Source organism: Eutrema salsugineum, unplaced genomic scaffold (assembly GCF_000478725.1).
Source record: "Eutrema salsugineum unplaced genomic scaffold, Eutsalg1_0 scaffold_17, whole genome shotgun sequence".
NCBI lineage: Eukaryota > Viridiplantae > Streptophyta > Magnoliopsida > Brassicales > Brassicaceae > Eutrema > Eutrema salsugineum.
In genome coordinates, this window is record NW_006256852.1 from 2,159,157 (window position 1) to 2,171,860 (window position 12,704).

A 12,704-nucleotide genomic window follows, 5' to 3' on the forward strand; every position below is an offset into this window, starting at 1 on the left:
CCTTTTAACAAAAAAAATTATATATATATAATATATAGAGATATATATATAATATATAAAGGCATGAGCCTTGGTTTTATACATCTGATTTGATTTAATCTATTTCGTTGATACTCATGTGTATCATGATCAGTCTATATATAAATTTGGCTAATTGTTTTTTTTCAAAATCAAGCACATTTCAAAAGTCAAAATCGAACTCAAAATGAAAAAAAAAACAAATGAATGAGAAATATGGATTCATAATGGAAAGAAATCAAATCTTAATTTTATGATTTTTCTTTAAAAATATTTTTTTTTTTGTTTAGTATTGTTTCATTTCTTATTGATTATCATTGTATATAAACTGTATACTAACGTAATCAACAAATACTAATGCAAAACTGTTTAAACTCTCAAACAACAACCAATGTTCTTATAGTTTTGGAATGACTTTACTTTCAACCACTTGGCACAACATTAGTATTGTTCTATCTTGAGTACAATGTAACTCATTAGGGCATATATTTTGTACCGACCAGTAACAAGTCCTCGTTTATGTAATACTATATGGTCATTGTTGTTAGGCAGTGATGGTAGACGATGAACTAATTTTGTAGTATAAGTCCAGTGAGGGAGAAAGTAAGCAAGCCAATATATATCTTAGAGTTTCTGCAACGACAATGGTCATAGATGCTAGTTTTAATCATAAAAACTAGATTTTATTCCGTGTATTCGCACGAAATTTTTTTTTATAAATTCAAATAATGCAATTTATATTTTTACAGATATAATGTTTCTAATGAGTGATAAAGATTTTTTTTTGTTTAGATATAATTTATTTTTAGTTTTTTAAATATTATTATGATAGTAATCATAAAAACATAATTCTAACACAGTCATTCTATTAATAAAAAATGACTGTTATTATAATAACATATTTCTAAGTCACACATTCTATTAATCTGAAAAATGATTGTGGTTATGAAATAATAACTCTAACCCACCTGTTCATATTACTATATAATATAAATATTTATTAATTTTAAAATATATATTTTTTTAATATCTTGCATGTTTTGATAACCTTACCCGCATAAGATTATAATTATAAAAAAACAACTTAAACTACTCCATCAAATTATCATATAATATTAATATTTATTAGTTTTCAATATGTGAAATTTTAATCTGATTGATTATGATTAAAAAATATAATAAGATATTTGTTAATCATATCTGTTATTCTAAAAATATTATTTAATTTAAATATTAAATTAAATATAACCTATATTTAAGTAAATTTAAAATAATTTTAGTTAATATCTATTTTAAAGAATTAAATTAATTACAAAAAATAAATAGTTTGAATTTTAAATTAATATCAGTTATATTTAAGGAATCTGTAGTTGTCTAAATTAATATCAAATTTTCGAAATTAAATTTATATATAAAATAAAATATTTTAGAAAAAATTTAGGAGTGTTTGGAAGCAAGCACTAAAAATGCTTCTATTTTGATATAATAGATTATGCAACATAACATATGGTATTCAAGTGGATACGGAGTCTCCTTTAGATTTTTTGCGAATCGACTCCGCTAATAGAAGAATTCGAGTGCTCTATATTTTATTCATCGAAATATGCTCAGAAGAAGTTATCGAAAATCAGATCTTCAAAGATGTGATTCCTGTTTGAGTACTTACTAATGTGTTTTTGATAATGATCTAAAATAGAACTTGTACAATATCGTATATAATTTTTTTTCATTTTTTCCAAAACAAATAAAACAAATTGAGAAAATGAAAGAGATGAAAATAAGTCTATTTTGGATAGTTTCATGCGCTAAAAAAAATTGCTTCAGAAAAAAAGGTTTTGAAAAGTTTAGGAAAATCTTATATATAAAAGTTGCTCAACTCTCTCCATATAAATGTCACATCAGCATTTGAAAGTTGATATGGGAATGACATGTCGTATTTTTAAATTTAAAATTATAGTTTTTAAAGAAAATTAATTAATAAATTTTAAGTGTTAAACCACTCAAAAAATGATTTTTTTAATTAATTGATTCTTAAATAACATTTTTATAAATATTAAATAAGAATTTATGTTGTAATTAATTAAAAATTGTTGTTTTTTGAATAAACTTTTGATTTTTAATAATATTATATTTTAAATTGATTGATTTATAATAATATACTAATACATAATAAATGATGATTATATTTTGTTAAAAGAAACTAAAAATATATAAATTTGAAATAGTTTAAGAAAAAACCATTTTACAGTTTTTAAAAAGAAAATTAATTAATAAAATTTAATATTAAATTTTAAACTACTCAAAACTAAACCATATTTATTATTTGATTTTTAAATAACATTTACATAAATATTAAACAAAAATTTATGTTATAATTAATTAAAAATATTGATGAATATTTTTTGGTATAAACTTTTGATTTTTTAATAATATTATATTTTAAATTAATTGATTTCTAATAATATAGTAACACATAACAAATGATGATTATAGTTTTTAAGAAAAAATAAAAGTATATAAATTTGAGTTGAAGAAAAAAGCCCACACGTTATATGCAGGTATTCACCTAGTTATAGTAATCTTCCCCTAAAATTTATTGATTACTCTAAAGGATCGTAAAAGCATGTTTATCGGACATTTCTTAGTGAGTTTCTAAGATTTTTTGGGCCAAAAAAAAATAAAAAATGGCATTAATTAACAGAAACGTCTCTTATTTAGTATACAAAAGAAACGTCTCTTAGTGGATATGTGGCAAACCCTGATTGGGTTGCGTTTTGGCGACCCAAATTTTTTTTCCCCTTTCTCTTTTTATTTCCTTCGCCCACCAAACCTCTCGACCTTTTGGAGAAAAAATCGCCTTCTCGTCGAAGCTGCACTGATTCAAGCCGTTTTCGATCGAAGAGACAGCCGACAGAGCTTGATTTGAGGTAAGCGATGTCATCTATGGATTCTCTCTCGTTGATTTATCTTTTTATCTCGTTTTAAATGGAATTTCAAGGGTTTGTGGTTTGAGTCGATTGAACTGAAAATCGAATTCCTTTAAAGGTTTTGATCTGTTTGTTTAGCAATAGAGTGATAGATTTGGATGATCAACAAGTTTATGTTCATAGGAGAATGATGATTTGCGGATGCAGATGATGATTTGTATTGATTGAAGTATTGTTTAATCCTCTTCTACAAGTTTCTCTAACGTACCTCTACATTAATCAACATTTCTTAATAGGTTTCTTAACTAAACAATAGTATTTAATTAATATTTAAGAGATTTTTACGGGTCTCTCTAATAAACATGGTCTATCTTCTCTTAAAATTTTATTGATTTTATTTTCCCGCGGCTAATACGAGATGAAGCGCGTAAACGAAAAGGCGAAAAGACCAAAATATGCCCTAAAATCATCATCATAATAAACAAAATAGGATCTTGTCTAGAAGAGTTTTTTTCCTCTCTCTCTCTTCTCTCACTATAATCTTTGAGAGAGAGAGAGCACTTTTTCTCTCCATCTGTAAATATTTCCGATCAAAATCGGATCTTCTCTTCCGTTTATCGGAGAATAATCTTCGGCTTTGACCGATAATAATTTTCCGACATAGTCGGATTGTGTGTTTGCCCTTTCTTCTCTGACTTTTGGAACCTCTTATAAGTGAGGCGGTGATAAAATCCGGTGTGAAAGTTCGTGATTCTACTTCTTCAATTTAGGTATCATCCTCTCTTGATAGGGAGAACTCTCCCCAGAATCCCATCGTGAGCCTTTAAGGCAAAGGGATCAATCCAGAGTTGCAGATGATTGGTGGTTTTTATGAAGAAGCTAGTTTGCTGTTCAATTTTTCACCGGATTTCAATGGAGAAGAAAATAAACGAAGAAGGAACAACAGATTCAAGGTGAATGCAGTCCCGATTGGAGTTTTAACTCAGTTTAAACTCTTCGGGTTTCGGTTTTACGGCGGAGCTCTAACCGGCGAAGCATCGACAGCATCTTCATCCCGTTGCCGACATTCAACCCAGACCTTCCACGTGTTTACCATGTCTCCATATTATCAATCTTTATCTTCTTTGATTTGGGTTATAATTGGGTTTTTTTAAAAGTTGTGGGTCTTAACATCTGTTGTAATCTGCTCGTTTATGGGCTTAATATCAATGCAAAATGACGACAAAAAAAATCATCATCATAATTTTCGAACCAATAAAAAAAACAAAAACCAATTTCTTTTTCATGGCGGAAGAAGAGACGATTCGACCGGAGTTTCCAATCACAAGGGTGAAGAAGATCATGAAACTCGACAAAGACATCAACAAAATCAACTCGGAGGCACTTCACCTCGTCACCTACTCCACCGAGCTCTTCCTCCGCTTCCTCGCCGAGAAATCTTCGCTAGTTACGGCGGAGAAGAAGCGGAAAACGGTTAACCTCGATCATTTGAGAATCGCCGTGAAAAGACACCAACCCACGAGCGATTTCCTCCTCGACTCTCTCCCTCTCCCTTCCGCTCAGCCCGTCCGAGTCGCTAAAACTGTGTCGGAGAAGAAGCCGCCTCCTGTCGGTACCCGTCGCATCGACCAGTTCTTCTCTAAAGGGAAGGAGAAGAAAACTGATTCCCCCTAAATTGAAAGTTCCTCTTTGCTTTTTTGGGTTTTGGTTAATTTCTAGTGAGAATCTGACCATTTGGATCGAGATGATATGGCATTTATAAAGATATTATCTTTCTTCTATCTTTTATCTTACATGTTCATGATTCTCTAATTTAGAGTATAGAAGTGAAACAATCAAAGCTAAGAACTTTGATAAATCAGTGTGATATTCCTCAGGTTTAACCGTGTGATAAACTGATACCACCTAAACCAATTTCTTCAATTCAATCTCACATTTTTGATACTGGTTAATTTGTTTGTGAGAATCTGACCAATTGGATCGGGAGGATTTGGAATTTTCTTCTGTCTTGTACCTTACATGTTTAAGATTATTGTCCTTTTAGATACAATCTTGAGTGTAAAGTTTCAAACTTTCTTTCTTCTCTAATTTGGTTTTAGAAGTGAACCAATCAAGCTAACAACTTTGATAAATCAGTCTCTATTGCTCATGTTCTAGAGGATTTGGTTTTTGTAATGCTATCTTTCTTCTGTCTTGGTATCTTACATGTTTGTGATTCTTGTCCTTAAGATTCGATCTTGAGTCGTAATCGAAAAAGTTACAATCTTCCTGTATTCTCTAATGTTGATGAGAAGTGAAACAATCAAAGCTAAAATCTTTGTGATATTAATCAGGTTTCTTTAAGAGAAAGATCATTATTATCTATTGCGCATCTTCTCGAAAGTTTCTAACATATCACCAAGAAAGTTTAGAAGTGTTTTTCATCAAAATTAACATATTAGACCAAAGTAGCAGAAGAGTCATTGTAATCCATCTTCTTTCCATATTTCTCTAAGGAGCTGATATCTTACAGTCTTTCTGCGTCCATATCCCTTGGGCATCCACTCTGATGAACTCGTTGTTCCAGGAGCAGATATTATTGAGTTGATGGATGTATCCAAGTCATCTAGCTCGTCGTCGCTCGTGTATTGTTTATTGTATACCGATGATCCGGTTTCAGATAAAGACGGATTGTTCAACTCTCCAATGAACCGTTTTATGGAATCTGCAGATGGCATTAAGTAGACTGTTGGCGATGCAGCGCAAGGGAAGACTGTGATGCATCCATTGTCTTCCTCTGTTACGCCCTGCGTTGAAGAAAGAAAGGGTCAAGAACACACACACACACAATGATTATTGAAGCCAATGGATGTGAAGACGGTTTTTCTAACCTCGGAATTTAGAACATCGAATAGCCTTCTCGGGATTCGATGCGGGTTAAACTCATCTGGGACAAAGTTTCGTAGAACTCTCTTTATTATTGGTGGACCAAGAGTTGGACAAACCTTCAAGATAGGATCAAGAGGAAGTCAAACTTAGCTCTCTTATTGTTGTGTTTTGGAACAAGAAGAGTTGAGTTATGAGTCTAACTACCTCTTTTCTCGTGGATTTGTCTGCAAGCATTTTGAAAGGAAGCATCATTAGATCACCTAACGAGTTAAGCAAATGGAACAATCTGAAATTTTCAGATTCTGGCTTCTCCTTATTATTAGTATCCTCATCTTTGCTCCGACCAGTTTTGTCCTCTCTTTGCTCGAACTGATCCTCAAGCCATCTGGACCAAGTTCCAATCTGCAAATGGCATGTACAGTTACATACAACCAAAAGGATGTTTTGGCGGTTGAGGAACACTGTTCATGTGAGCTTAAGGCTTAAGTTACCGCGTTTTTTAGCTGAGCGCCTGCGCCAAAACTTGCGTTTCCTGCTGGAATCGGAAGAACATTTATGTCGCTAATCGGGTCAGAGACAGGATCTGTCGGCATTTCACCTGCTGACTCACGAAGTATCGCGTTGAACATTGCTACATCAAGTCTACTGATCAACTGTTCCATGACCTGGTTACATAAGCAAAATTAAGCATCTTATAACAAGAAATGTTAACCATGGAAAGTGAACATTTTTGGTTTAGACTGGTCAATCCAGGTTAACCGACTATTCTGTTTGATAAACCGAAAAATTAGAATCTCATACCAGTTTAGCAAGCATAGGTAGACAACCACACTCTTGTCTTGAACCTCTTAACGGACAAAGTCTTTCACAGGCAGCTCTAAACGCATTCTTCCATAGCTCTATAGCATAGAGTCCCTGGTTCTTGTGACCTAACCGTCTTTTACCGGAGACTTTCCTTGATATCGATCCTTTGACCGGTGCAGATTGCATATACGGCGTCATACTCTGCAATTGGATTTCATTTCTCATTAACGGTTTGATGAAAACTCTTTTTTTTTTTTTTTTCTCTTTGACAAACCCATTTGGAAAATTTGATCTCTTTTGATTACCTGCCACCATACTGATTTAACAACTCGGGAGAATATCCAAGATTCAAACTTCTCCAAAGCCGCAAGAAATGCTCGAGGATCTTCCCATTCATATGAACCCGGTTTTACTAGAGACAAGGTTCAATTTCTCCATACCACGGCTTAAAATCGCTCTAAGCACAATCGAGTTTGATAGCCAAAAGGTTAACCTGTTGACATTTATACAAACAAACAACATTATAATCATATGCCCAGATGCAACCACCAAGTATATATGTACAGTTATGTACCTGGGAACATCATTTCCACATGCTTTAGAAACTAATATCAATCCAGAAACCGCGGCTTTAGCCGCGCAGGCTCTCTTAGAATGATCTGAGCTATTTTCTTTACAAGCATGAAGATAAAACCTAGCCAGACGACGAGCTGGAGCATGAACCTTGCTCATTGAGCTGCTATGCTCAGCGACCACAGAGTAAACAGCTGCTTCAAGAGCCGCAGATTCTTTAAGCTCATCTTCAAGCGTCTCTATTCTAGACTCTTGCGGAGTTATCAAACCTAACTTGTTGCTCACTCCACTAGTCTTTTTCTGATTATCATCATTGATCTTTCCATCAAAATGCAACTGAATAGACTTAAGCTGTTTAAGTCTTGGAACACCTTCCATTCCAAGAGTCTTTCTTCCTAACGCAAGGGTGTTTGTCCGAAGTTTCATCTGTTTTCGCGCTGCATCGGGAGGTAAAGAAATAGGAGCAGAGTTGATCGCAGAGAACTGTTTCTTGAGCCGGAAGGCGTTTGTATCATTCTTGTGGTTTTGATTACTCTCTGAGCTCACAACCACTGATTGATTGCTCTGTCTCTTTCTCTCTTCTTCTCTTAGTAGATTCTCGATCTCGGAGACGAGTGCTGCTTCATTGTTACTGTGCTTTAGCGTTACATGTTTCCAACCTTTCTCATCTCCATTAATCTCTGTCTCTGTGTTCTGCTTTTGTTTCAACGGCTCAAAAAGTTTAGTTTTACTTCTTTAATGAAACTCGATTGTGATCTTTATCGATTCTAAGATAATTAAATTAATATAGCTCAAAAGTACCCATTCCAATAAACACAAATCATTGCAACAATTGTAATACTAAAAATCCCAAACATATCTACGCGTCCTAATAAAACACAGGAATTTAAAAAGAGTAGAAAAATACACTAAAGTATCATATTTTAAGTTTTTGTTTCCAATCATACCAAATATTATTATGTGAAAATAACTGTTTATCCAAATTAATTTACAAACCAAATGAAGACATTACTTTTGGATTCCTCTTTACCAATCTCCGGTTTAAATTTCCCCATTAGATAATGGTTTTAGTCATTTTTTATATTAAATTTGTGGTATTAGTGGGAAAATAAACTAGTGGTAATACAAACAAAGTGAAAAGTGTAGCATTTTAAAGAATTGCTCATTTAGTAAAATTATTAGATAACGTGTGGTAAGTTGTTTAGAAAACTGAAGATTACATGACTTGACTAATATGACAAATGAAAAATGTAATTGACTAATAGCAGAACGTTTAAATGATCCATTAACCGAATATTTAAGATGAATAAAGTTTTCACATAATAATAAAAATAAACCACGAAAATGCTTTTAGACTTTAAGTAAATCAGTGATGTTTTCTTTCTTTTGGCTATTCAATATTTTCAACACCCAAAGTATACAATGAAAATCGCTTGTATTAAAAATGTGAAAATTTGATAAAAATTTGGATGGTAAAAAAATAGAGAAATTATATTTTCAAAACGTAGAAAAGTGGATACTAATTATCACCTATAATGTTTTCTTTCCCTAAAAAAAACAGAGAATTTTATTTTATTTTAAAAAACTCGAGCATAGACGTGCGCACCTCAAATCCAATGCAAAACACTAAGCGTCACAATAATCAAAAGAGTAAAATATAGAAAAATGATAAAATATGAAATGCGAGTACCGTGGGATTAGCATCACACATAGCTGAGAAAGAAACCCTCCGTGTAGAAGAAGACTGCGAAGAAACATCATCATCATCATCCGTCAACGACGCCAAACTAAACTCACTACCTTCTTTATCAACAGATCCTCTCGAGAAGCTCATCTTTGGCTGCGATGAGCAGCTACTCCGATAACCATCATCGTCATCTTCCCCGGCCGGCTCAATAGTTAGGTAAATCTCCGAGTTACCATCGTTTCTCGAACTCTTCTTGAAAGTAAAGGGAGCTCCAACAGGAACCAAACTAGTCAACACGCCATATTCAGCAATGTTGACCACGGCTGAGCCAAGAAGCTTGTTCTTGACGCCCTTGTCTTTCTTCTTGGCATCGTAGACGTTAAGTTCCAGAAGATTTTTCTGGAACTTATTGTCCGTCCCGCCTTTGGGTTCTAGCGTTAGTGTAAGCCTAAAGGACTCGTTGAACATGATCGTGTCTTTGCCCACGACTGCTATGAATGAGCCTGAGCTGTTTTCTCCGTTCTCCCATTTGAGAAGGACGCATTGTGCAGGGACCTGGCTCGTTGGCCATGGCTTTAGCTCCTTGATTGAGATTAGATACTCAACGAACACTCCATTGTCTTTACGGCTCTTTGTTCGAAGACCTAACACCATTCTTTTCTTTCTTTGATGTAGAAAATTTGGTGATTGTTGATTATGAGTTATTAAAGGATGTCTTTTGATTTTGGCTTATAATGGAGTTCATGTTTTGGAGCAGTAATAAACAAAACCACCGGCCTTAAACGGACGTGGGTTGCACTTGCACCATTTTCTTTTCTTTTTTCTGCTTATTATACAAGCAGGAGCATAGTAATGCTCTCATATACCTTGAGGCTTTATATATAGAAAATTTTACTCATTCTACTCTTGGAACTAGCTAATAAACGCAACAAATTTATCATATTGATTAGATAATAATAACCATTTTTCAAAGATGATTTTGAATTAAAGGTATTATTATAAATTGGAAAAAAGTACATATATCAACTAAATTTTATAGTTAGTGCCAAGCAAACCGAATTAACCCAAACAAAACTTTTCGATTTCTGGTTTTTGCTTCAGTTTTGAGGGGTCGAACCGATCAGCAACTAAAAGATTGGGATCGGTTATCGGTTCTTCATTTTTTTTAATTTTATATTTTTCTTTCCAACCGATTTCTATTGGATTATACCAGATTCTACCAAGATTTATGAAAATAAAAGAGAACCAAATTAATCGAATATAACAGAATTTCAACACAAAAACCAAAAAAATTGGTTAGTTTTAGTAAAATTTAAGATACCCGAACTAATCAAAAACAAAACCGAACCGTAATTATTTTGGTTAATTTCAGTTCGGCTTGGTTAACCAGATTCCCAGGCCTAGATACAATGATTAAAAGCAAACAATCGTCAAACAGTTGATCCCTAGTGGCATGGACATAATAATCACATAATACTTCAAGTCCCAAAACTCCAAAGTGATAATTCAAAAGACACTCAATATCACATTAAAATGCATAGCAAACTTGATTTAAGTGAACGGTAAAAAAGATTCTCCACGGCAAGTGAACGAACAACCATATTCAATGTTGACCTAGTAGAAGAACCAAATCCACAAAATCCTAAATATTGCTATCACAAAACCACAACCTTTTTCACAAGCATCGAACCTCAAACACATAGCTAAACTACAAAGGATGATACAGTAGCTTAAATGAATACTAGTTCCTTCGGATCTAAAGCACCATTTGATTGGATATTGAATACTGACTAATTTCACAACCCTCATCACAACCAACAATTTGCAGTTCTCTTAAAGATGTTTGTCAATACCTGTTTTTCTCTATATACTGAAGACAAAACATGAATCAACCAATCTTGCTCATATTTGCGTATCAATGCATTTGAATAGTGTGTTCCTTGAAAGTTACAACAGCTCATGGGGTTGTGCAATGTAGTTTTTCACACACATCGAACTCCAAACACATAGCTAGATTACAAGGGATGATACAGAACGGTAACTGAAAACTAGTTCCTCCAGATTCAAAGTACCATTTGGTCTAAAGCATCACAACCACCAATTTACAGTTCTCAATCTTATCTCTTGAAGATGTTTGTCTATAAATTGAAGACAAGAAAATGAATCAACCAATATTGAGTATATTTGCTGTCACTTTTGTGTATCATTCGATTAATGTGTTCCATAAAATACAACAGCTCATGGGTTTGTGCATTGTGCAATGTAGTTTTCAAACAATTGCTATATAACAACTAAACCCGAATGCTAGTTCTACACTTTTCCACAGTTTTCGTGAAGTCCCAACATTAAAGACTCACATCACAGGATATCAATGATGTCCATAAGTTAGTTGTGGTTGTCACCTGGTCATAATTTCCAGTCGGTTTCAAGGTGACTGCATTTTAGTGAGTCTTGTACTTTATCCAATGCTCTCTTCCGGTGTTGCAGCAAAGCATCACTCTGATTTATCTCCTCGTCTTTCTTTCTCCGAGGTAATTTTCTTGACAAGATCTTCCATTTCGATTCAAAGGAGGAAGCTGGTGAATTTAGATAAGAGAAGAAGGTTCATCATCCATAAGCATATACATATACAGTACTATTACCAGACCCATGTTTCATAAGGCAATGTAATGTAAAATTATACCTTGGCTTAGACAAGTGAATCCAGTGATGATACAGGCACAAAGCCAAGGCCTTCCTGCACTTGAAGCTTTTGCACCACCTCTAATTTCACCATTGTGCTGCTTTAATCTGCACCAACAACCAAAAAGCACTTTCCTTTAATTAAAATTCTCATGCTTACAAATTGTAATATCAACCAAACAACCAATCTTTCAGGAGCAAAACCTAAATGATGAAATCTACCCAAAATCAAATTCGATTTCAAAGCACTTTGCTTTTTCAAAACCCCCAAGATTTTCATGCTTACAAATTGGAATATCAAATCAATAACCAATCTTTCAGGAGAAAACCTAAATTCGATTTCAAAAACAGTGTTTAAGGGAGAAGTACGAAGATGACGAACCGGCGAGCAATATCGGTGGTGATGCCGACATATGTTTTGATGGGTTCGTTGGTAGAGAGAATGAGATACACGGACCAAGATTTGGGTTTATGGGTCTTCGAGTTTTCTTGTGAATAAGAAGATGAAATCGGAATCGAAGATTTCAATTCTTTGAAGTTCGGAGCTTTAAGGCTAGGGTTGTGATCGCAAAGCTTCACGGACGGGAACGTCTTAGATATCAACCTCATCATCTCAATGCTCTCGGTATCTTCATCATCATCGCAATAAAGATATCGAAACCAGAAAAAATAAAATGACTTCGATATTAGTCTCAATTCTTGCCAAAGTTATGTTTTGAAGGAAGAACATATTTTGATTAAACACGAAATTGTCTATTCCACGTGAAAGGAAAAGAGACAAAAACGGTAGCCGAGGTTTAACGGCAGTCGATTTCGCTTCGGATTTGGTTTGATTACCGGTTTAGGTTCAGATCGTTTTTTTTTTTTTTGGGTTTTGCGTATTTACTTGAAGTTTAGAACCCGAATAGTTATTTTTTTTCCGGGTTCGGTTCGGTTTATTCAACCTGCATTCGAGTCGATTTCAGATACTAGAAACTTATCGCAAATATCCAAAAACCTTTTTAAAAAGAGTTTAACTTAGGGTTTAATGCAAACAAATATATCACCTTTATTATTTTTTTCAAAATTGATGAATTTGGGGGTATAAAGATATACAAATTTTTGATGTTTCGCCTATGATTTGGTAAACAAGCAAATTAGCTCAA

At 33.6% G+C, this 12,704-nt stretch overlaps 3 protein-coding genes across 3 annotated transcripts; 1 reads left to right on the forward strand and 2 right to left on the reverse strand.

Moving 5' to 3' along the window:
• Positions 1–3,439: 3,439 nt before the first annotated feature.
• LOC18020586 (nuclear transcription factor Y subunit gamma) lies at positions 3,440–4,837 on the forward strand. The gene has a single exon (XM_006403211.2). It carries the CDS (start codon positions 4,161–4,163, stop codon positions 4,617–4,619), a length of 459 nt encoding a protein of 152 aa, XP_006403274.2. The 5' UTR covers positions 3,440–4,160; the 3' UTR covers positions 4,620–4,837.
• Positions 4,838–5,404: 567 nt separating this feature from the next.
• On the reverse strand, positions 5,405–9,531 carry LOC18020587. Its single transcript, XM_024157523.1, is given in 9 exon segments — positions 5,405–5,731; positions 5,816–5,929; positions 6,018–6,215; positions 6,305–6,478; positions 6,615–6,818; positions 6,923–7,021; positions 7,023–7,110; positions 7,192–7,883; positions 8,881–9,531. Coding segments are annotated over 9 exon segments (2,547 nt in total).
• A 1,508-nt stretch (positions 9,532–11,039) lies between these two features.
• On the reverse strand, positions 11,040–12,314 carry LOC18020588 (structure-specific endonuclease subunit slx1). Its single transcript, XM_006403213.2, has 3 exons — positions 11,942–12,314; positions 11,561–11,667; positions 11,040–11,453 (listed from the first exon to the last, which is right to left on the reverse strand). Exons 1-3 carry the CDS (start codon positions 12,169–12,171, stop codon positions 11,284–11,286), a joined length of 507 nt encoding a protein of 168 aa, XP_006403276.1. The 5' UTR covers positions 12,172–12,314; the 3' UTR covers positions 11,040–11,283.
• Between the last annotated feature and the right edge of the window lie 390 nt (positions 12,315–12,704).

Bases quoted from the DNA above. Each gene is read 5' to 3' on its own strand.
- LOC18020588 (XM_006403213.2), bottom strand. From the start codon at position 12,171: ATGATGAGGTTGATATCTAAGACGTTCCCGTCCGTGAAGCTTTGCGAT. The intron at 11,668-11,941 runs GTTCGTCATCTT...TTGTTGGTGCAG, and splicing joins ACCACCGATATTGCTCGCCG to ATTAAAGCAGCACAATGGTG. The intron at 11,454-11,560 runs GTATAATTTTAC...TAAATTCACCAG, and splicing joins ATTCACTTGTCTAAGCCAAG to CTTCCTCCTTTGAATCGAAA.
- LOC18020586 (XM_006403211.2), top strand. From the start codon at position 4,161: ATGACGACAAAAAAAATCATCATCATAATTTTCGAACCAATAAAAAAA.